The 21774-nt window shown below is 43.2% G+C and overlaps 1 protein-coding gene across 5 annotated transcripts in view; it reads left to right on the top strand.

Moving 5' to 3' along the window:
- Positions 1-21774, top strand: part of rab11fip3 (RAB11 family interacting protein 3 (class II)) — a 104693-nt gene that overhangs the window by 68681 nt on the left and 14238 nt on the right. For 3 of the 5 annotated variants that reach the window (XM_080206691.1, XM_080206693.1, XM_080206695.1), the window contains 3 exons: positions 15238-15449; positions 20123-20296; positions 20788-20919. In XM_080206691.1, the coding sequence (XP_080062817.1) occupies positions 15238-15449; positions 20123-20296; positions 20788-20919 (518 nt within the window). Of the gene's footprint in view, positions 1-14798; positions 15040-15237; positions 15450-20122; positions 20297-20787; positions 20920-21774 lie in introns of those variants that run through there. The other 2 variants (XM_080206694.1, XM_080206692.1) reach the window with 2 other exon arrangements.

Raw genomic sequence — 21774 nt, 5'->3', positions numbered from 1 at the left:
AGTGTGCTGCCTTCTCCTGGATAATGTCAAGCTTCTGGAGTCATCTTGGAGCTGCAGTCATAGAATCATAGAATCCCTGTAGTGCAGAAGGAGGCCATATGGCCCATCGAGTCTGCACTGAGCACAATCCCACCCAGCCCCTATTCCCATAACCCCACGTTTATCCCGCTCATCCCCCTGACACGGGTCAATTTAGCATAGCCAATCTACCTAAACCCCCAATCTTCAGACTGTGAGAAGAGACAAACACCCATAGGAAGCCCATAGACATGGGGAGAGTGTGCAAATTCCTGAGGTTGGAATTGAACCTGGATCCCTGGCACTGAGGCAGCAGTGCTGACCACTATGCCACTGTGTTGCCCTCCATCAGGAAAGTGGAGAGTATTCTATTTTCTTGACTTGTCTTTTAGATAGTAGATAAGCTTTGGAGAGTCAGGTGAATTGTATGCCTCAGTATTCCTAGCTGTTTACGTGCTCTTGTAGCCACAACATTTATAGTTCAGTTTCCGGTGAATGGTAAGCTCAGGATGTTGGCTTCAAAACCATGATAATACTACTAAATGCCATGGGGTGGTAATCTGAGTTTGGTTCTCTGGTCTGAGATGATTATTGCCTGGCACTTGTGTGGCATGAATGTTTGCCACTTCTCTGATCAGATCTTGCTGTGTTGGACATAATCTGTGTCACTTTCTGAAGAGTCGTGAATGGTACTGAACGTTATGCAATTATCTGCAAACATCCCCACTTATGATCTTGTGATGGATGGAGGGTTATTGAAGCAGCTGAAGATGTTTTGGTCTAAGAAACTACCCTGAGGAACTCCTATGGTGATGCCCAGGGATCAAAATGATTGCCCTTCAACCACTACAACCATCTTCTTTTGTGCTGGGCATGATTCCAACCAGCAGAGTATTTTCCCTGTGATTCCCATTCTCTCGGGACTCCTTGATGTCACACTCTGTCAAAGGTGGTGTTGATGTCAAGGATAGTAGCTCATGGGTGAGATCCTAAATGAATACTTCTCATCAGCATTTACTGTTGAGAAAAGCATGAATGTTAGGGAACTTGGAGAAATAAATAGTGGTGTCTTGAGGAGTGTACATCTTACAGAGAAGGAGGTGCTGAAGTCTTAAAGTTCATCAAGATAGATAAATCTGCAGGACCTGATGAGGTACCCAGGACGTTGTGGGAGGCTGGGGAGGAAATTGTGGGTCCCCTAGCTGAGATATTTGAATTATTGACAGTCACGGGTGAGCTGCCTGAAGATTGGAGAGTGGCAAATGTGCCTTTATTTGAAAAGGGCTGCAGGGAAAAGCCTGGGAACCACACACCAGTAAGCCTCTCATCTGCGGTGGGTAAATTGTTGGAAGGTATCTTGAGAGACAGGATCTACAGGCATTTAGAGATGCAAGGACTGATTGGGGACAGTCAGCATGGCTTTGAGTGTAAAATCATGTCTCTCAAATTTGAGCTTTTTGAAGAGGCAACTGAGAAGGTAGATGAGTAGTGCTGTTGATGTTGTCTACATGGACTTTAGCAAGGCCTTTGAGAAGGCATGATAGATTGTTGGATAAAGTTAAATCTCTCGGGATCCAGGGTGAGGTATCTAAATGGATACAAAATTGGCTACTTGACGCAAGCCAGAGAGGATGGTTGTAGAGAGTTATTTTTCAAACTGGAGGCCTGTGACGAGTGATATGCCTCAGGCATCTGTGCTGGGCCCACTTTGTCATTAATATAAATGATTTGGATGAGAATATAAGAGGCATGGTTCGTAAGTTTGCAAATGACACCAGTATTGGTGGCGTAGTGGTTAGTGAAGAAAGTTATTTCCAATTGCAATGGAATCTTGATCAGTTGGGCCAGTGGACTGACAAATGCAAGGTGATGCATTTTGGTAGATTGAACCAGGGCAGAACTTGCGCAGTTAATGGTAGAGCGTTGGGGAGTTACAGAGCAAAGATGTAGGGGTACATGTTCATAGCTCCTTGAAAGTGGAGTCACAGGTGAACAGAGTGGTGAAGAAGGCATTCGGCACGCTTGGTTTCATTGGTCAGAACGTTGAATACAGGAGTTGGGACATCTTTGTAAAATTGTACAAGACATTGATAAGGCCACACTTGGAATACTGTGTGCAATTCTGGTCACCCTATTATAGAAAGGATATTATTGAACTAGAAAGGATTTATTAGGATGCTACCAGGACTTGATGGATTGAGTTATAAAGAGAGGCTAAATAGACTGGGACTTTTTTCCTCTGGAGCGTAGGAGGCTGAGGGGTGACCTTATAGAGGTCTATAAAATAATGAGGGGCATAGACAAGGTAGATAAGTCAATATCTTTTCCCAAAGATAAGGGAGTCTAAAACTAGAGGGCATAGGTTTAAGATGAGAGGGGAGAGACACAAAAATGTCCAGAGAGGCAATTTTTTCAGAGGATGGTGTGTGTCTGGAATAAGCTGCTAGAGGTGGGTACAATTTTATCTCTTAAAAAGCATTTAGATAGTTACGTGGGTACGACGGGTATGGAGGAATATGGGCCAAATGCAGGCAATTGGGATTAGCTTAGGAGTTTTCCAAAAAAAGGGCAACATGGACAAGTTGGGCTGAAGAGCCTGTTTCCTGCTGTAAACGTCTGATTCTGATAGTTACTCTCCCTCTTCACCATTTTTATTTGTCCATGTTTGAATGAAGGTGCCCTGGTGGAACCTAAAATTAGCAGCAGTGAGTGGCTTATGGCTGAGCAAATGCCACTTGGTAACACCTGACATTTTCCATTTTGTCGTTTTACTGATGTTTGAAAATACTCATTGGGTTGGTTGAATTTGTCCTGCTGTTTGTGTACAGGACACACCAGGGCAATTTTTCACATCACTGGGTAGATGCCAGTGTTCTAGCTGTACTGAACTAGCTTGGCAAGGGGTGCAGCAAGTTGGAATACAAGGCTTCAGCTCATCGCCCCGGACAGTATCCAGGAACTTCAGCCATTTCTTGATATAACATGGAATGAATTAAAGTGATTGAAGACTGGTATTTGTGATGCTGGGGACTTGAGAGTCAGAGATGGATCATCCACTTGGCAGTTCTGGCTGGAGATATTTCACAGTTTCGTTAAAGGGAATCGTGTCTGACAAATTTACTGGAGCTCTATGAGGATGTGTCTAGGGCGGTGGATAGAGGAGAGCCGGTGGATGTGGTCTGTCTTGATTTTCAGAAGGCATTTGACAAGGTACCTCACAAGAGGTTATTGCAGAAGGTCAGGGGACATGGAGTTGGGGGTAGGGTGTTAGCGTGGATAGAGGATTGGTTGTCAAATAGGAGGCAGAGAGTGGGGGTCAATGGGTGGTATTCGGATTGGCAGTTGGTGACTAGTGGAGTGCCCCAGGGGTCGGTGCTGGGGCCTCAGCTATTTACCATTTATATAGATGATCTGGAGGAGGGAACCGAGTGTACGGTGTCGAAATTTGCTGATGACACCAAGATTGGTGGAACGGCAAATTGCGCGGAGGGTGTGGAGAGTCTGCAGAAGGATCTAGATAGGCTGGGTAAATGGGCCAGGAACTGGCAAATGGAATTTAATGTTGGCAAGTGCGAGGTGGTCCACTTTGGTAGGAATAATGGTAGGAAGGATTATTACTTACGTGGCGAAAAACTGCAGCAGGCGACGGTGCAGAGGGACCTCGGGGTCCATGTGCATGAGTCACAAAAACCCAGCTTGCTGGTGGTCAGGAAGGCGAATGGGATGCTGGCCTTCATAGAGAGGGGGATTGAATATAAAAGTAGGGAGGTCTTGCTGCGGCTGTATAGGGCATTGGTGAGGCCGCAGCTGGAGTACTGTGTGCAGTTTTGGGCGCCGTACTTACGCAAGGATATTTTGGCCTTGGAGGGAGTGCAGAGGAGGTTTACTAGGCTGATGCCGGAGTTGAGGGGGTTGAGCTATGAGGAGAGGCTGAATAAACTAGGCTTGTACTCGTTAGAGTTTAGAAGAATGAGGGGAGATCTCATTGAGACATATAAGATGATGGATAGGATAGAGGTGGAGAGACTCTTCCCGCTCAGAAAGGACAGTAGGACTAGGGGGCACAGCCTCAAGATAAAGGGGAGGCGGTTTAGAACGGACTTGAGGAAGAATTTCTTCACTCAAAGGGTGGTGAATCTCTGGAATTCTCTGCCCATTGAAGTGGTGGAGGCTACCTCGCTAAATATTTTTAAGAAGCGGGTTGATGGGTTTTTGATAAGAGAGGGGATTAAGGGTTATGGGGAGAGGGCGGGAATGTGGAACTGAGCCATGACAGATCAACCATGATCTTATTGAATGGCGGGGCAGGCTCGAAGGGCTAGATGGCCTACTCCTGCTCCTATTTCTTATGTTCTTATATTTGCAAATGCTGAAGCATTATCTTTCGCGCTGATATGCTGGGCTCCTCTCATTGAGGATGGGAATATTTGTGGAGCTTCTTCCTCCAATGAGTTCTTTAATTGTCCACTGTTCACAGCTGGATGTGGCAGAACTACAGAGTTGTATCTGATTCATTGGCTGTGGAATATCACAGCTCTATCACTCACTATCTATCACTTGCATGCTAAACAGCTTAAGCAGCAAATAGTTTTGTGTTGTAGGTTGACACCACCAGATTGACACCACTTTTTTACTAATGCTTGGAACTGCTGGCATGTGCCCCTGCACACACACAGGGTTGATCCCCTGGTTTGGTGTTAATGGCAGAGTGGGAGATGTACATGAGATTACAGATTGTGGTGGAGTACAATTTTGCCGTGACTAATGGCCCACAGCACCTCACGGATGCCCAGTCTTGAGTTGCTGGATCTGTTTGAAGTCTATTCCATTTAGCACTCTGGGGGTACCATATAACATAATAGAGGATATCCTTGTCAAGATGAGACTTTGCTTCCAAAAGGATTGTGTGGTCACTCCAACTGATGCTGTCATGATTGCATCTGCAGCAAGCAGGTTGGTGAGGGTGAATTCCATATATTTTGCCTTTTTTGTTTGTTCCTCTCACTGCCTGCAGACCAGCCTATCAGTTGTTTCCTTAAGGATGCGATCTGCAGTGGTGTTTCCAAGCCACTCTTGGTGATGGACATTAAATTCCCCCACCCAGAGTACATTCCATACCCTTGCCACCCTTGGTGCTCCTTGAACAAGGAGTATGGAGTTGTCAGCTGAGTGTGAGAGGGAAAATGTTGTAATCAGAAGGATGTTTCCTTTTCTGTTTTGATCTGAAGCCATGAGGCTTCATGGGCCTGCCATCAACATTGAGGACTCCAGGGCATCACTCTCCTGACTATGCTGCCAATTCTGGGTCCTACCTGTCAGCAGGATGGGATATACCCAGCGATGACAATGGTGGTCTCTGTAAAGATATGATTCTGTGAGTATGACTATATCAGGCTATGTTTTTATACTCTGAGACAACTCTCCCAATTTTGGTATAAGCCTCCAGGTGTTAAGGAGGACTTTGCAAGATTGATAGCGTTCAGTTTGCCTTTGTCATTTTCGGTGCTGCCTAGGAAAGAATATCGTGCTGCTCTATATTTGGTGTATCCGTGAGTATGCATTAAGCTCGGAAAGGGTAATGAAGACTATTTGTCTGGAAGAATTGCTGGATGCATGCATTTGTAACAAAACTATGGCCAAGTGGTTTTACTAGTAAATAGGCTAGATATAGAAATTTGCATTAAGGGATACTGCTGTCTTCTGAAGTAAGTGATTATAGGTTAATGGTTTCATAAGTAAACAAGGGAATGTTATTACATTTTATTTGACGTAAAAGGGGTGGACCATAGGAAAAAATTTCCAAAATATAAAAATCTGAGTTCAAAGAAATGCTAAGGATTATGGAGTTCTATATGAAGAGGAAAAGAGATATTTAAGATGAGATGTTGAGAGGATTTGTTCCTGTGAGGAAGACCTGATGAAAAGCGATTCTGGTTCGGAGAAGGTGCAGTTTGAATCAGCTGTCCAATCGAGCTAGAAAAGATTTCATCTGAAAAAAATGAAGGATCCTTGGATTTCCATAGTGAGTGGAAGATGTTAGAGGTTGTGTGCAATGCCTTTAAAGCAAGAGCAACTTTGCCTTTGATGCTGGATTTTTATCGTTGAGGGAGTATTGTCTGAGCAGTGTTTTAACTTGTGGAGCTGACCCAAGTAGGGAGTCTTTTATGTAATGTTTTGTAAGACTAATTTTAACTATGTAACTGTAATATTGTAAGCTTGTTTTCTTCATAAAACCTTTTACTTGCATCTCAGAAGTGTTATTGGATGACTTGCTGCTGAGATCAGTATGTTTCCTCCCCCTTTTCAGAAGACAAAAAGGGTATGGCCTGTAAGAAAGGTTTCCCCTCTGGGATTTGATATGCTCAACAATTAACATCCGCTGTGCTCATGACAATGTCCAAATGGTGAAATAAAGTACTGACTGTTCTCTGTGGAATTGACTGGATAAGTTTTATTGCTGAACATTGTCCCTTAGCTTACAGCAGTGACTGTCCTTGTGCTGTGACACTTTGCTGTTGTAGGATTATAGAATGGTTACAAGCACGAGGCCATTTAATCCATCATATCTGTGCTGTCCTGCAAGGAGCAATTTACCTCGTGCCACTCCTGTCCTTTTTTTCCCTCCTGTAGCCCTACATGTTTTGCATCTTCAGATAATGATCCAATTCCTTTTTGAATTGATCTTGTCTCCACCACATTCTCTGGTACTGTACTCCAAATGCTGGTTTGGTGTGAATCAGGGAAGTGTGGATGCTGGCAGATATGAACTGGCAATGTGGTATTGCGCACTCAACAAATGAAGTAAATGAAACTGTGATGGTGCAGGCATTCGTTGAACTTTGCAATTTTTTCCTGAGCACTCAACATTATTTTTATGCTCTCCTTTATGTATTAATTGTGACAATTTCACAATGTTTACTTATAGAACGTTCCATTATATCTGTTTATGGTGTAAACTAGGAGGAGTAAATGCAGGGCTAAGTGGAGCAATGGAGTGGGATTGTCTTGAGTTCTTAGAGCTGGCATGGATATGATGGACCAACTGGCCACTGACTATGCTGTAACTGTTCTAAAGAAATCAGTCACGTGGCACTGCTCACAAGAAATTAGAGTGGCACCTTGAGCACCCATCTTTCAGGCCAACTTTATGCCTTTTCCCATTTGTCATCCTGCATCTTGCTCTGCTTACCTATAGGGCCTCTAAATCATCTGAGTTCACTTTTCTTGCTGACCACCTTTGAATCTCTTGATGCCCAAGAAACACCTTTCATTGCTTCTCTATTCACTCTACTCTTTAACTGTTCCCATTTGCTACACTCCCCCTCTACCCTGCCTTTTCACTGCACCATCATGCCCTAGTGACAGTCTTTGGCATTATCTTTGTATGTGCTAGACTTTGGTTTTTGCCTAGAACCTGAACAGAAGGTCAAGGCCAGAGCATGTCAAAGCAACGCACAACTTTGAGATGCTGTCAAATCTTGATACACATTAGGAAACCTAACCCTTCATCAGTGTAAGCTGCAAGTTTAAAGAGATGGCCTGTCTCCAGGATCAGGATGCCAGTATCTGACAACTGGCTGAAGGCACAATGCTGTAATGTAACCAGGACTTGAGTGATGGAACAAAAGAATAAAGCTGAGCGCTTCAGAAAATATCAATCCCTATATGGTGATGGTAGACTCAAATTATATTTCTTGCTTATTCTTCTTTGGATTTGGCCCTAATCATGTGGCCTGTGTCCATGAATAAAATATAAACTGAAGAAAGCTATACCATACATCAGATTTACATAAATAACATGCACTAGAACAGTGCATCGTTTCACATAATCAGGCCTTGGTTGATAAGTGTAGGATTGAAGGAAGTACTGGCTTCATGGACTGCTATCTGTTTAAAAAGCGAGGTTGACTGTTCCCCCTACTGGGAGATGCCTATGTGGGTAATAGTGGCCAAATTCACCAAATTGAGAAGATTTGAGGTTCTTCTCAAATCCTTCGTTTTTCTCCCTCCTCACTTGCATGTTCTCTTTGTCCTTTGAACTGTCAATTCATTCACTTTGAGAGTAGTGTGTCATTTGCAAACTTACTAACCATGCCTCTTATATTCTCATCCAAATCATTTATATTAATGACAAAGTGGGCCCAGCACAGATGCCTGAGGCATATCACTCGTCACAGGCCTCCAGTTTGAAAAATAACTCTCTACAACCATCCTCTCTGGCTTGCGTCAAATAGCCAATTTTGTATAATTGAGTGTAGAGTGTCGAAATTTGCTGATGACACCAAGATTGGGGGAATGGCAAATTGTGCGGAGGGTGTGGAGAGTCTGCAGAAGGATCTAGATAGGCTGGGCGAATGGGCCAGGAAATGGCAAATGGAATTTAATGTTGGCAAGTGTGAGGTGGTCCACTTTGGTAGGAAGAATGGTAGGAAGGACTATTACTTACGGGGCGAAAAACTGCAGCAGGCGACGGTGCAGAGGGACCTCGGGGTCCTTGTGCATGAGTTGCAAAAACCCAGCTTGCAGGTGCAGCAGGTGGTCAGGAAGGCGAATGGGATGCTGGCCTTCATAGCGAAGGGGATTGAATATAAAAGTAGGGAGGTCTTGCTGCAGCTGTATAGGGCAATGATGAGGCCGCAACTGGAGTACTGTGTGCATTTTTGGGCGCCGCACCTGCGCAAAGATATTTTGGCCTTAGAGGGAGTGCAGAGGAGGTTTACTAGGCTGATACCGGAGTTGAGGGGGTTGAGCTATGAGGAGAGGCTGAATAAACTGGGCTTGTACTCGTTAGAGTTTAGAAGAATGAGAGGAGATCTCATTGAGACGTATAAGATGATGAATGGGATGGATAGGATAGAGGTGGAAAGACTCTTCCCGCTCAAAAAAGACAATAGGACTAGGGGGCACAGCCTCAAGATAAAAGGGGGGCGGTTTAAAATGGAGTTGAGGAGGAACTTCTTCACTCAAAGGGTGGTGAATCTCTGGAATTCTCTACCCGTTGAAGTGGTGGAGGCTGCCTCGCTAAATATTTTTAAGACGCGGGTTGATGGGTTTTTGATAGGAGAGGGGATTAAGGGTTATGGGGAGAGGGCGGGAAAGTGGAACTGAGCCACGACAGATCAGCCATGATCTTATTGAATGGCGGGGCAGGCTCGAAGGGCTGGATGGCCTACTCCTGCTCCTATTTCTTATATTCTTATGTTCTTATTCCGAACTTGGCGACCAGAGCAATGATACTAATATTTTTTGTTTAGTGTTCCTGTTTCTGCTTAGAATGGTTTTCGCACTAAATGCAATCGGCAGTTTTACGTTTCCTGATAACTTGTGGTTAAAATGTGGCTTATTACATGCATTAGGACCTCGAATAGGTCATTCAACCCCTCCAGTCTACTCTGACATTTGTTCAGATCATGGCTGATCTGATTGTGGCCTAAACTCCCCTTTCCAGTCCACACACTTTGACTTGTCAATCAAAAATCTAAGTCCTGCTCAGCCTTACAAACATTCAATGACCCTGTTTCCACCACTGTCTGGAAGAGATCTCATTCCACAGATCAATGACCCTCAAACTTTCCTGAATTAGTTTATCCAAGGGGAAACATTATCTCAGCATCCACTCCTGTCAAGTCCCCTCCAGATCTCGCGTTTCAATAAGATGGCTTCTCAATTTTTTAAAATTCCAATGGCTACACATCCAGCCTGTCCTTCTAAGATACGATGTGGAGATGCCGGCATTGGACTGGGATAAGCACAGTAAAAAGTCTCAACACCGGGTTAAAATCCATCGGGTTTATTTGGTAGCACAAGCCACTAGCTTTCAGAATGCTGCCCCTTCAAGTAAGTGGGAGTTCTGTTCACAAACAGGGCATATATAAAGACACAAACTCAATTTACAAAATAACAGTTGGAATGTAAGTCTTTACAGGTAATCAAGTTTTAAAGGTACATATGATGTGAGTAGAGGGGGGTTATGCACAGGTAAAAGAGTTGTGTATTATTTCAGCTAGGATAGTTAGTGAGGTTTTGCGAGCCCAGTCAAGTTGTGGGGGTTACAGATAGTGTGACATGTACCAAGATCTTGGTTGAAGCTATCCTCGTGTGGAACTTGGCTATCAGTCTCTGCTCAGCAACTCTGCATTGTCATGTGTTGTGAAGACAGCCTTGGAGAATGCTTACCTGAAGATCAAAGGCCAAATGCCTGTGACCGCTGAAGTGTCCCCAACAGGAAGAAAACACTCTTGTCTGGTGATTGTCGAGCGGTGTTCATTCATCTGTTATGGTATCGTCTGCATGGTCGCCCAGATACACCTTGGGCCCTGTTGCTGCCAGGTGGCGGAGGTCCCCAATGGAGGTCACTCTACGGAGGGATCTCCCCCAATTACGTTGGGGACCTGGGGTGGAGGCTGCTGCACGCAGCAGTGCGGCACAACCATAGGATCTGCTGGTTCGCGGGCTCCTGAGACTGCTCTTTCTGTGGCCTCGGAGTCTGTGGACCACGTCTACGTTTCGTGTTATAGATTGCACTCCCTTTTTGATTTTCTGAAGAACCTTTTATTGATGTTCTGTTTGCATTTCAGTCCCACGCTCCTGATCTACGGACACCCGGTGCAGAGAGGGGAGGGTTGGGATGCTGATCTCCTCGTGAACCTGCTCCTGGGCCTGGCGAGACGCGCCATCAACAGGTCCAGGCAGCGGGTGATCGACAGGGCCATCCATCCCGACTGTCTGCCCCTCTACCGCAGCTACGTTCGCGGCCAGGTGTCCCTGGAAAGGGAGCACGCGGTGTCCGTGGGCACAGTCGAGGCCTTCTGTGCCCGTTGGGCACCGCAGGGGCTGGGTTGCCTTATTAGAGCCTGACAATCACATTTTGATTTGACGTGTCTTAAGTTTCCTTTGTACTTTTAGTTTCTGTTCGGGCCGTTCCCCCTCCTTTTGGGGGAGCCGCCCCCTTTTTTCTTTGTCCGAATGTAATTTGAGTTTGTTTACTTGGTTTGTCTGGAAAATACACCAACCAACACCACCCCCGCCCCCCACAATGTACCATGCCTTGGGACATCCTTTCCTGCAGCATATCAAGTAGACGATGTTGGCTGAGTTGCAAGAGTATGTACTGTGTACTTGGTGGATGGTGTCCTCACGTTAGATGATAGCATCTGTGTCAATGATCTGGCACATCTTGCAGAGATTGGTGTGGCAGGGTTGTGTGGTGTCGTGGTCACTGTTCTGAAGGCTGGGTAGTTTGAGGTTGTGCGATTGCTTGAAGGCAAGAAGTGGGGGTGTGGGGATGGTCTTGGCGAGATGCTCGTCTTCATCAATGGCATGTTGAAGGCTCTGGAGAAGATGTTGTAGCTTCTCTGCTCTGGGAAAGTACTGGACGACAAAGGATACTTTTTCCACTGTGTCCCGTTTTTGCCTTCTGAGGTTGGTGCAGTTTTTTGTTGTGGCACATAAGATTGAGTCGAGCGTCATATTCCGTTCTTATGGGGGCATCTTTCAGTGTCTGGAGGTGTCTGTTGTGATCCTCCTCATCTGAGCCGATCCTACATATACAGAGGGCTTATCCGTAGGGGATGGCTTCATTAATATGTTTAGGGTGGAAGCTGGAGAAATGGAGCATCATGAGGTTATCCGTGGGCTAGCGGTACAGAAGTGCTGAGGTGACCGTCCTTGATGGAGATGTTTGTCCAAGAATGCAACTGATTCCGGAGGGTAGTCCATGGTGGAATGGAACTTGATGTTGTCATGTAGTTATTTCAGTGATTGTTCAGCATGAGTCCAAAAGAAAATGTCATCGATGTATCTAGTGTATTCCATATTCCAACTCGCATGTCAACCATTATTTTGTAAATTGAGTTTGTCTTTGTGCCTCGTTTGTGAACAGAACTCCCACACATCTGATGAAGGGACAGTGCTCCGAAAGCTAGTGGCTTATGCTACCAAATAAACCTGTTGGACTTTAACTTGGTGTTGTGAGACTTCTTACTCCTAGGATACCCCATCATCCCTGAAAACCATTGAGTGACCTGATAGAGGGTTATAAGATGCTGAGAGGTGTAAATCAGGTGGATTCTCCCGAGGCTGAAATGGTCACTATGAAAGGACACAGGTTTAAGGTGCTGGGGAGTAGGTACGGAGGAGATGTCAGGGATGAGTTTTTTACTGAGGGTGGTGGGTGAGTGGAATTGGCTGCCATCGGTGGTGGTGGAGGTGAATTCGTTAGGGTCTCTTAAGAGACTTCTGGATGAGAACATGGGATTTAATAGGATTAAGGGTTATAGGTAGGGATATGATCAGTGCAACTTGTGGGCCGAAGGGCCTGTTTGTGCAGTAGTTTCTCTATGTTCTATCTGCACTATGCCCTAATATTAGCTTTAGACAAACTTCATAGACAACTCGCATTTGGGCAGAAATCTCTAATATATGCTGGATGCTTTTCATTGTTCAAATGCACACAGCAAGTTCACACACCCACTGTTGTATTTTGTTGAAATCCTAGTGATAACATCGGCATTGCCTGACTGGACAAGTTGATGTAGAGTATCTCGGCTGGAATATTGTGGAATTTGATGAATTTATGTCTCAGGCTATTTTAATCTTGTCCATTTGATTATAATTACTTGGTTCATTGGAATTGAACTGTTTGAATATTCATTATTTCATGGGTGGAGGGTTAATTATGCTGCAAACAAATGGGGTAATGTTTAGGGTTTGGCATTTGGTTTCATCATCATCATCATTAGACTGAGTTGGGTGCAGCATCTTGCTGTCCTCAGTGTTTGATACAGCCTTCTCTCTGGGCTTGGAACCAGCTTCTGAACAAATATACTGCATTTGGGTGAATTTTGAGGATCCAGTTTCTGTGTGTATTCCACCCAGGGATACCAGTGATGCAGCTTGATGGGAGAATGTATAAAACACATGGTTCATTGTCATTCTAAGTAAGACCCTGCCAAATTGAACCAGTCTCTATTGGTGCACTGATTTGTTGCTGTTTGACTGTAATGAGGGGATGGATCTGGCTTGTAGATTAAAGAGAAAATAGTTATGTTAATTAGATTTGCATTGTGATACTGGTCAGAATCCCTGGTATGAAACCACTGGTTAAAATCTTTTTAGCAGTGTCCTGCTTAACTGGACTACTGCTTAACTGGACTACTGATCAACTGGGAAAGTTTAAATTAATCAGCTGAATACCTTTTATCTGCATTTGTTTAGAGCATTTGACCAGCAGAAATCTGTGTGGAAAAGAACTGTAACTGTGTTCTGTAATGTGTGGCACCTCTAGAATTCATGGGTGTGCTGTGAACAGTTGACAGGATTATCTTCCTGTTCTAGTGCTGATATTCAGCTGCCTCAGGTTCACATGCAGTCAGCCCAAAGGCAGTAAATGAGCTGCTTGCTGAGAGAGCCATCAGGTTTCAGTGTGAAATTTCATACTGTTTAATGGCTAAATTAGCATTTTATACCCAGCCATTAAGCTTGACCTGTTTCTTGTAGCCATATAATAGCTCCAGTTTCTGTACTGAACCATTTTGAAGTGACTCTGCACTGTGAACCCTAATTTGTACTGAGTATGCTGCTGATCTTCACATGGTGAGACCCAAGGTGGGGAGATAATTTGGCTGGATTCCTGCTTCAGTTATTTGAAACAGTTTGTGATGTGTTATGGCTCTGAGGATACTGTCAGCCTTGGCTATGGAGTCCAAACTTGTGTGGCAAGAGCAGGGTAAATCTATGCTGGAAGGAGAAGTGGGAGAAAATTACTGCATATGTGCTGCTATTTAACCTGTCTCACTGACTTTTAAACCTTTTTTTAAACAATGGATTGCAGTGTTTCAATGTAACATGGAGATGTGTGTCCTCCAGTTAGGAGACTGCTTCACCCACATTGTGGGAAACATCCCCCTCGAGGTTTCCTGATCAGCTCTACATGACTGCCACCAGAAATTTGAAGAATAGATTGAGCTATAATTTTCCAATTGGGTATTAGTTACAAGGACTTGGAATTGATTTTATGGAACTGGCAGCTAATTGTTTTGCAGTTACTCTTCCTTCTCCCTCACCTACTCTATAGTGTCCTCCCTGGATCACTACTGTGGCAGGAAATACTTGGCACCAGTGGCTGTCAAGATAGTTAAGCATTCAGGAATAAAGTGATCTGGTCAGAAATGTAATCCATCAAATAACAGACAACATTAAATTGACCTTTGGTAGGAAATGATGAGCAAGTATTAAAAATAATTTAAAGGCCATCATTCATATTGTAAGACACCATAAGCTGGTAAAAAAAGGAAAGCAGCTCCCTGCCTCCTGGTGGCTGGGTGTTTGTATAATGTACTGATTGTGATGCAGTATACCTGGTGAGGGAAGTGTTTGAATAGAGTTGCTCTGTTGCCATAGCTACAATGTACACTGCTGAGGAAGGTACATACAGAATCCCAACCCCTGACTAACATTCAAAGGCAGCCATGTCCCAAAGCTGGGTGGCTAGTGGGAGGTGTATGATGGCATCTAGAGTGAATTTTAGTATGTTCTATCCAATTAAATTCTTGGTAGACTGGAGCTTGAAATATAATGTAAATATGCAAGCTTGCATTGAGCTGATTTAATGGGGCTGGCTCTGTTTGGGTGTGTGTAATGTTGAGCTCATCAACAATTATGTGACCTTGCATCTGAATGTCCTTTTAAAGGAGCTTTACTGCAAACCACGCCTGCTTCTGAGGCAGAGATTTTAAAATACTTGAATCCTTTATGCACAAGGACCTGATTGAGAGACTTGGTGAAATGAACAAGACTGAGGCCATGATTGTTGGTCTTGTCTTTGTTTTTTATCCCCCCCATAGGTTTCCAGTTGATTTCGTTGTTAGTGATTTGTATGTTAGGCAGATTCTGGGCAAATATCTATCCAATAATGGTCACATCACTGCCTTCAGGATTCCTTATTGATTTGGAAGCCAGATGATCTCAAGTGTTAACACATCATCATCTTCCCTGCCTGTTTCAGTAGCTAAACCACCCAGAGTAAGATCATCTATTGTGTATTGACATGGCCTTAGTTTAAGCTACACTTTTTAATCAAAATGATTAGCAATGTTTGTTTGTCTAACTTGCTCTACTGTGTCTCAAACTTTGTTTACTCTTGTGTTATGTGGTGCATTACTGTTTTGCTTAGCTGATCTTGGAACGCGGAAATCTAACTTTACCTTATTCCATTTTCAGACGAACGAGGTGACAGACAGTGCTTACATGGGCTCTGAGAGCACATACAGTGAGTGTGAGACGTTCACAGATGAGGACACCGGCACACTCATTCACCATGGAACACATGATGATTTGGAGACGGATAGTGCTATTGACGCCACACTGAACTCTGAGTTCACAGATACACTTGAAGAGCCAGAAAATAGTGCCCTATTTAATGGGGAAATGAAGTAAGTGGGACCTGCTCTCTTTACTTGAATAGATGCTCCTCTCTGCTCTATTAGTCAGTGTTAGGCCTGGTTATAGTTCTTGATTAGAACTTGGTTTTTGCCTCTGGCAGCTATGTTTTGATTCTAACAGGCTAAAAGAATGGAATTGTTCTTGGTTAGAAAACAGCATGGCTTTGGAGAAATCGCAGCTGTTCTCTAGACATGAATGGGATGAATGTTGCCAATGATCTGGATGTGGAGAATGTGTACAAGAGTGTTGATTTTAAACCTGGTGCTGAACAGAATTTCACACTGCACACACTGCGTTGTTAACTTGGCAAATTCAGTTTTTTTGGGAGGGACCAAATAAAGGCTACCTAATTAAAACTGTTGGACTTTAATCTGGTGTTGTGAGATTTCTTACTGTAATTAAATGGTGCCCTGCACCCACTTAGCTTTTGAATTTTCACCCAAGATGGAGGTTAATTTCATCCCACTCTTGAAGACAACCAGCAGAGGAGTCTCTTTAAAGAAATCAGTGAATCTGAAAGTCAAAGTGGGATAATTTAAAAACATTCAGCTCAAGCAGAATTGAGCAAATGCATTGTGGGGATGAGGTGTGGATCTGCTGTGCTGCACTGGCAGAATGCAGAGGAACCCTGTCTGGTGCAAGGTGAAAAGGCATGTTTGTGCAGACACCAGAAAGTGAGTTAAAGTAAGTGAGGCCTCTGATAATTGCATACAGTGCTGCAGAATTTCCTGTATGCAGGAGTTACTGATATTGAATGTTTTGTTGGAAAGATCAGGGTACAAATCTGAGTGGAAGATCCTACCTCCCTGGTTCAGAATGAGCAGGCTCACCAGCAGTCTTTGGAGACCTAAAGCAAAGTCAGAATGAGAAGATGCTAGAAATACTATGGTCTGGCAGCATCTGATATCTGAAGAGAAACAGCTAAGGTTTCAGGCCTCTAAACTTTAATCAGAATTGGGAAATGTTGGAGATAGGTTTTCAGCAAGTAGAAGGGAGGAGTTTATTTTAATGTCACATGTAGGCTTACATTCACACTGCAATCAAGTTACTGTGAAAATCCCCTAGTCACCACACTCCGGTGCATGTTCAGGTATACTGGGGGAGAATTTTAACATGGCCGATGTACCTAACCAGCACGTCTTTCAGACTCTGGGAGGATACCCAAGCAGACTCCACACAGATGGTGACCCAAGCTGGGAGTGTAACCCGGGTCCCTGATGCTGAGAGGCAGCAGTGCTAATCACTGCTGCCCAGACGGTGGCACAGTGGTTCATGTGGGAAGAAAAAAAGGATGGACTGTGATGGCGTCTGGAGGGCAGGAGAGATTAAATGGTTTTCACAGAGCAAGGCTGAAGAGAGTGATAATGGGACAAGTAAAAAAACACAATGTACCCAGACATGTGAATGGTAGGATAACTGTTGTCCAAACACAAAGTAAAGAAATTGGAGAAAAATACCAAACTGGCAAACATGAAATAAAATGGGGGCAGAAGTTGTGATCTAAAATTATTGAACTCTGAGTCCAGAAAGCTGTAAAGTGGCCAGTTAACTTGAGGGAATTTTATGTTTAGCTGGAATTTTGCGTTTAGCTTCAAAGGTCAGAGTTGGGAACAAGTTTTAAAAAAAAGTAAAATGGTAGGTGACTAGAAGCTCTGGGCACACTGGGTACTTGCCCCACTTTTACTCAAATCCTAGTGTGTTTCTAACTTGTCCGAATTCTGTAGTGGTCCATTTTGGCAGGTCAAATGGGATAAAGGAGTATAATATCAAGGGTAAGACTCTTAGCAGTGTACAGGATCAGAAGGACCTTGGGGTCTGGGTCTGTAGGACTCTTAAATCAGCCTCGCAGGTAAAGGATGTGGTTAAAAAGGTGTATGGTGTACTGGCCTTCATCAATCGAGGGATTGAGTTTAGGAGTCAGGAGATAATGCTGCAGTTTTATAAGACCCTAGTCAGACCCCACTTGGAGTACTGTGCTCAGTTCTGGTTGCCTCATTACAGGAGGGATGTGGAAGCTATTAAAAGGGTGCAGAGGAGATTTACGAGGATGTTGCCTGGATTGGGTGGCATGCCTTAGGAGGATAGGTTGAGGGAACTCGGTCTTTTCTCCTTAGACGAAGGATGAGAGGTGACCTGATAGAGGTGTATAAGATGTTGAGAGGTATAGATCGGGTGGATTCTCAGAGGCTTTTTCCCAGGGCTGAAATGGTTGCTACGGGAGGACACAGGTTTAAGGTGCTGGGGAGTAGGTACAGAGGAGATGTTGGGGTAAGTTTTTTCACTCAGGGTCGTGGGTGAGTGGAATTGGCTACTGTTGGTGGTGGTGGAGACAAACTCGATAGGGTCTTTTAAGAGACTTCTGGATGAGTACATGGGACTTAGTAGGATTGAGAGTTATAGGAAAGCCTAGTAGGTAGGGATATGATCGGCGGAACTTGTGGGCCGAAGGGCCTGTTTGTGCTGTAGTTGTTCTATGTTCTGATGAATGGTCATAGGCCTGAATTGTTAACTTAGTAACAACAGAAACCACTAGTCCTGCTGAATATTTCTAGCATTTTCTCTCTTTCTCAGGTTTCCAGCATCCACAGTATTTTCCTTCGTGTGGAAGCTAAGATGTATTGGGTTTCCTGAGAAAGATCAGTTTCAACTTGGGCCATTGAACCTGTAAAGAGATGGTCACTTTTGCCCTGTTTGTTAGGGTGGGTTTGGACAGAAAATTGCCTTGCTGCCTAAATTGAAAGAACAATGAAACACTCCTGTCAAATCTGGCTGTCCTTGCTACAGAGCTTAGCAAAAAGTAAGAATTTGTCAATTAGAATAAATTGTACAAAATGCAAGCTATAATTAACCTGCATATCCTGTCGTCAAAACTAATAATGAAATTACTTCCACAGCATTTATGGAGTGTACATCCAGAAGTTGTGTTTAATACCTGGTACCTTCCTCTGATATTGTTTTGATTTTAGTATAGCCAGGCCCCTCAACTCTATTCATTCTTCGGCTCTCTATGAAGGCTGATTGCTGCGATTAAAGAATACCTAAACCTCTGCCTTTGACCCTTGGTGGCTTCAGCTTGCAAACTGGGCAGTTAAGTGGCAAATGAGCTTTTAAATTGATCAACGTGAACTGATGCTGTTTGGTAATATAAAAAAAGTCGTCTTCACCCTTAGTGAGAAACTGGGTGGAAGAGTAAAGGGATAAAAGTGAACAAATAATTTAGAGCAGCATCCCCACAGACAACAAAGCAATTAAAAATGCTGCCAAAACACTAGGATTTATTCCCAGGGATATGTAATTTAAAAGCAAAGTATCTTAAACTTGCTTGTAACCCTACACTACACGGTGCAGTACCTGCAACTATAATAAGTGCATAGCAGCACAAGAGAAAATACAAAATAACTTTTCTAGTACTGAGATTACAATTATCAGGAAAGATTGGACAAGTTGTTTTGCTTTAGAAAAGAGAAAATTTATGGTAACCTGACAGATCATTAAATTATGAGTGGGCAGTGGTGTGAATACTTCTACTTCTGGGAGAAACTGTGGACCATAACTGCAAGTTAGTTGCAAATAAATTCAGTTAGAAAATTAGAAATTTCTTTTCACTATTTAGAATGTGTGTGATTTGCTACCACTAATGGTTGTGTTTAGATGCTTTCAAAAGGAAACCAAATTAAAACATGGCAGAAAGAAGGATAGAGAGATGCTGAGAGGAGGTAGATGGAACGGGAGAGTCATGTGAAATATAAACATGGGCCAAACAGCATATTTCTATGCTGAGTGGCTTTCATTGCCAGTGCAGAAAAGGCAGTTTAGAATCAACCACATTTGGCCTGGAGTTTCTCAAACTAGACTCAAAGGATGGCAAGTTTATTTCCCTAAAGATTTTAGTGAACCACCTGAGTTTTAACCATAATCTAACCACTTTGATTTTACTCATGTTAGATTTTCTTCCCAGTAAGATCCAATTTGAACTTTGGTCATTTGGATTACAAGTTCAGTAATCCAAGCATCATGTCAAGATGAGGTGCTCAAATCTTGCCTGAAGATGTTAGTTTGCTGGTTTTGGGGAAGTTGTACCAAGGTAGTAATAGAATTTCCTATCTCTGTATCCCTTGTTCTGTGAAGTTCAACCAGTATGTACTGAGCAAGCTGACAGCCAGTCCTTCACTCTTTCTGATGTCCAGACATGTTTCCACTGTGTTCTCATTCACTGCTGCAGTTTTGTTTTATTGTTGGCAAAAACTGAATAATTGACACATTTTATACAATGAAGATGTTATGTCCATGGGTTCAATTTTTGTTACTGAAACAAAAAATGATAATGAGTCACATCAAGGAATAATTTCCCCAAAGAATGGGGGAAAAATAAAATTACACAGGCTTACATAGGATACTTGGTAGATGTCATTCAGCCTAAACAGGCAATGCCATTGTGCTCCAGTTGAACCTCTTGTCTTTCTGTATTGCAATCCTTTCTTTATCCCTTTTCCTTCATTCTTGTTGCCCTTCTCCTTTGTATGCACCCACTCCCTGCAGTATTAAGTTCCATATTCTCACCATATATTGGTAAAGCAATTTCTTCTGAGCACCTTTTTGTTTGAGAAAAGTTTAAAAGTTGCTTGCTACTTAGCCTTTCTTCCTGGTGTATCCCCTGTTATAGGACCCCTCAGCATAACTTTTCGATGAGCTCCAACATTTCTCTCCTTAGCACTGAGGAGCACTTTGAAGATTACGGAGAGAGCAATGAGATTGACTTTGCATCCAGTAGCCTGTGTCAGGATGAAGGCACAACTATCAATGGTCACTTTAATCGTTCGTCGCTTCTGTCCCCCAGGTAAGGTTAGCTTTGGTGAATCTTGCTCAGATCTGTGCTGGGGAAGGGTACAAATCGAGAAGCCAGAATTTGGTGTTGATTTCTTGCAGTCACCTCATCCCTTCGGTCCTTGGGAGCACTGACTAGCAAAGCTTATTTTTTGATCAGTTTGGAGGTCAGTTGCTATCTGAGTGATCATCTGATCTCTGGATATCTTTTGAGTCAGAGAAGCTCCGATTCCTTAAATTGTCATCCTGGTGCAGAATTGGGTGTCTTTTTAATTAATGTTTATCAAAAGGAAAATGTTTTAAGTAGCAAAGCTCCTTTTTGAGGGTAGCAGGAAATGGGGTAAAGTCTATCACATGGTAACTGCTCACTGCTATTGCAACAAATTGCACATTGTTTTCTGAAAATCTTTCATAGAATAAATCTGCATTTCAATCAATTTCTGAATTGAGAAACTCTGATCAATGATTTCTCTAATTTCTCAATTGACACTTCTGATTTTTCAGTGATCATTTCACTTCAACTTTACAAAGTGTCATTGGGGAAGAGATGCTGAAGTTTTACTGCACCCAATGTCATAAGCAAATCAATCGTTTGGAAGATCTGTCCACGCGCATCAACACTCTTGAAATGAATAGGTAACTGCATGATTCTGCCTTTTTATCATTGGGCTTTTTCCTTATGATTGTGGGTTATCTCTCTTTTGATGTTGCTTTTGGGGCAATGTTTCATTCTATATTGGACTGAGTTTAAAATCAGACCTGTAGACTCAGCATATAGTTTCGGTAGTTACACTTTCTAAGAACTTGCCTTCAATGGAACTCTATTTTGTATCGTTTACCAGATTCAGCTCCCCAAGTTTCTGTTCTGAATCTTGCTGTACCAGCATATGAGCTGTTAGAAAGTTCCTTTGTTGGCACTTGGGCAATAAAGTGTTCCAATGAGCTCTTAGATAATCAAAAACACATGCAGTTTAAAGGTCCAGAGGGACCAACACAGATAACAGAAGCTAAACCCAATACATTGTGATGTGTACCAGTTGCAACCGGCATTTATCTCTCCATCCTTAACCTTGCATACAATTTTGCTATTTTATACCTTTCTATAACTACATTACTTCATAATATCTTGGTGAACTTTGCACCAGTTTCCATCCCCCATTATCAAGAAATTCTTGTTCCAAACGTTTTATCTCTGACGTCCATGGTCTCAAGACTAACAGACTGGCGTTGAGGGCTAATGAGGCATAGAATGTATTAATGTGGCTCGGTATAGATAAAATGAGCCCCATTTGAACAATATGACCTAATCCAGAAAAGTGTGCAGCTTATGACCTCTGTACACACATGCCTTGTACTGGATGTACACGGTCGCTGCAGTTTTTAATGCTGAACTTTTAACTAAGATAAAATGAATATAAAGTGGAAACAAATCGGTGGTTCTTTTGTATCAAGTGCCTTCCCTTACCACTATTTGATCCATATAACAGCACC

Source organism: Carcharhinus amblyrhynchos, chromosome 18 (assembly GCF_965287045.1).
Source record: "Carcharhinus amblyrhynchos chromosome 18, sCarAmb.v2.hapA, whole genome shotgun sequence".
NCBI classification, from domain to species: domain Eukaryota; kingdom Metazoa; phylum Chordata; class Chondrichthyes; order Carcharhiniformes; family Carcharhinidae; genus Carcharhinus; species Carcharhinus amblyrhynchos.
This window is presented reverse-complemented; position numbering and strand designations above follow the sequence as displayed.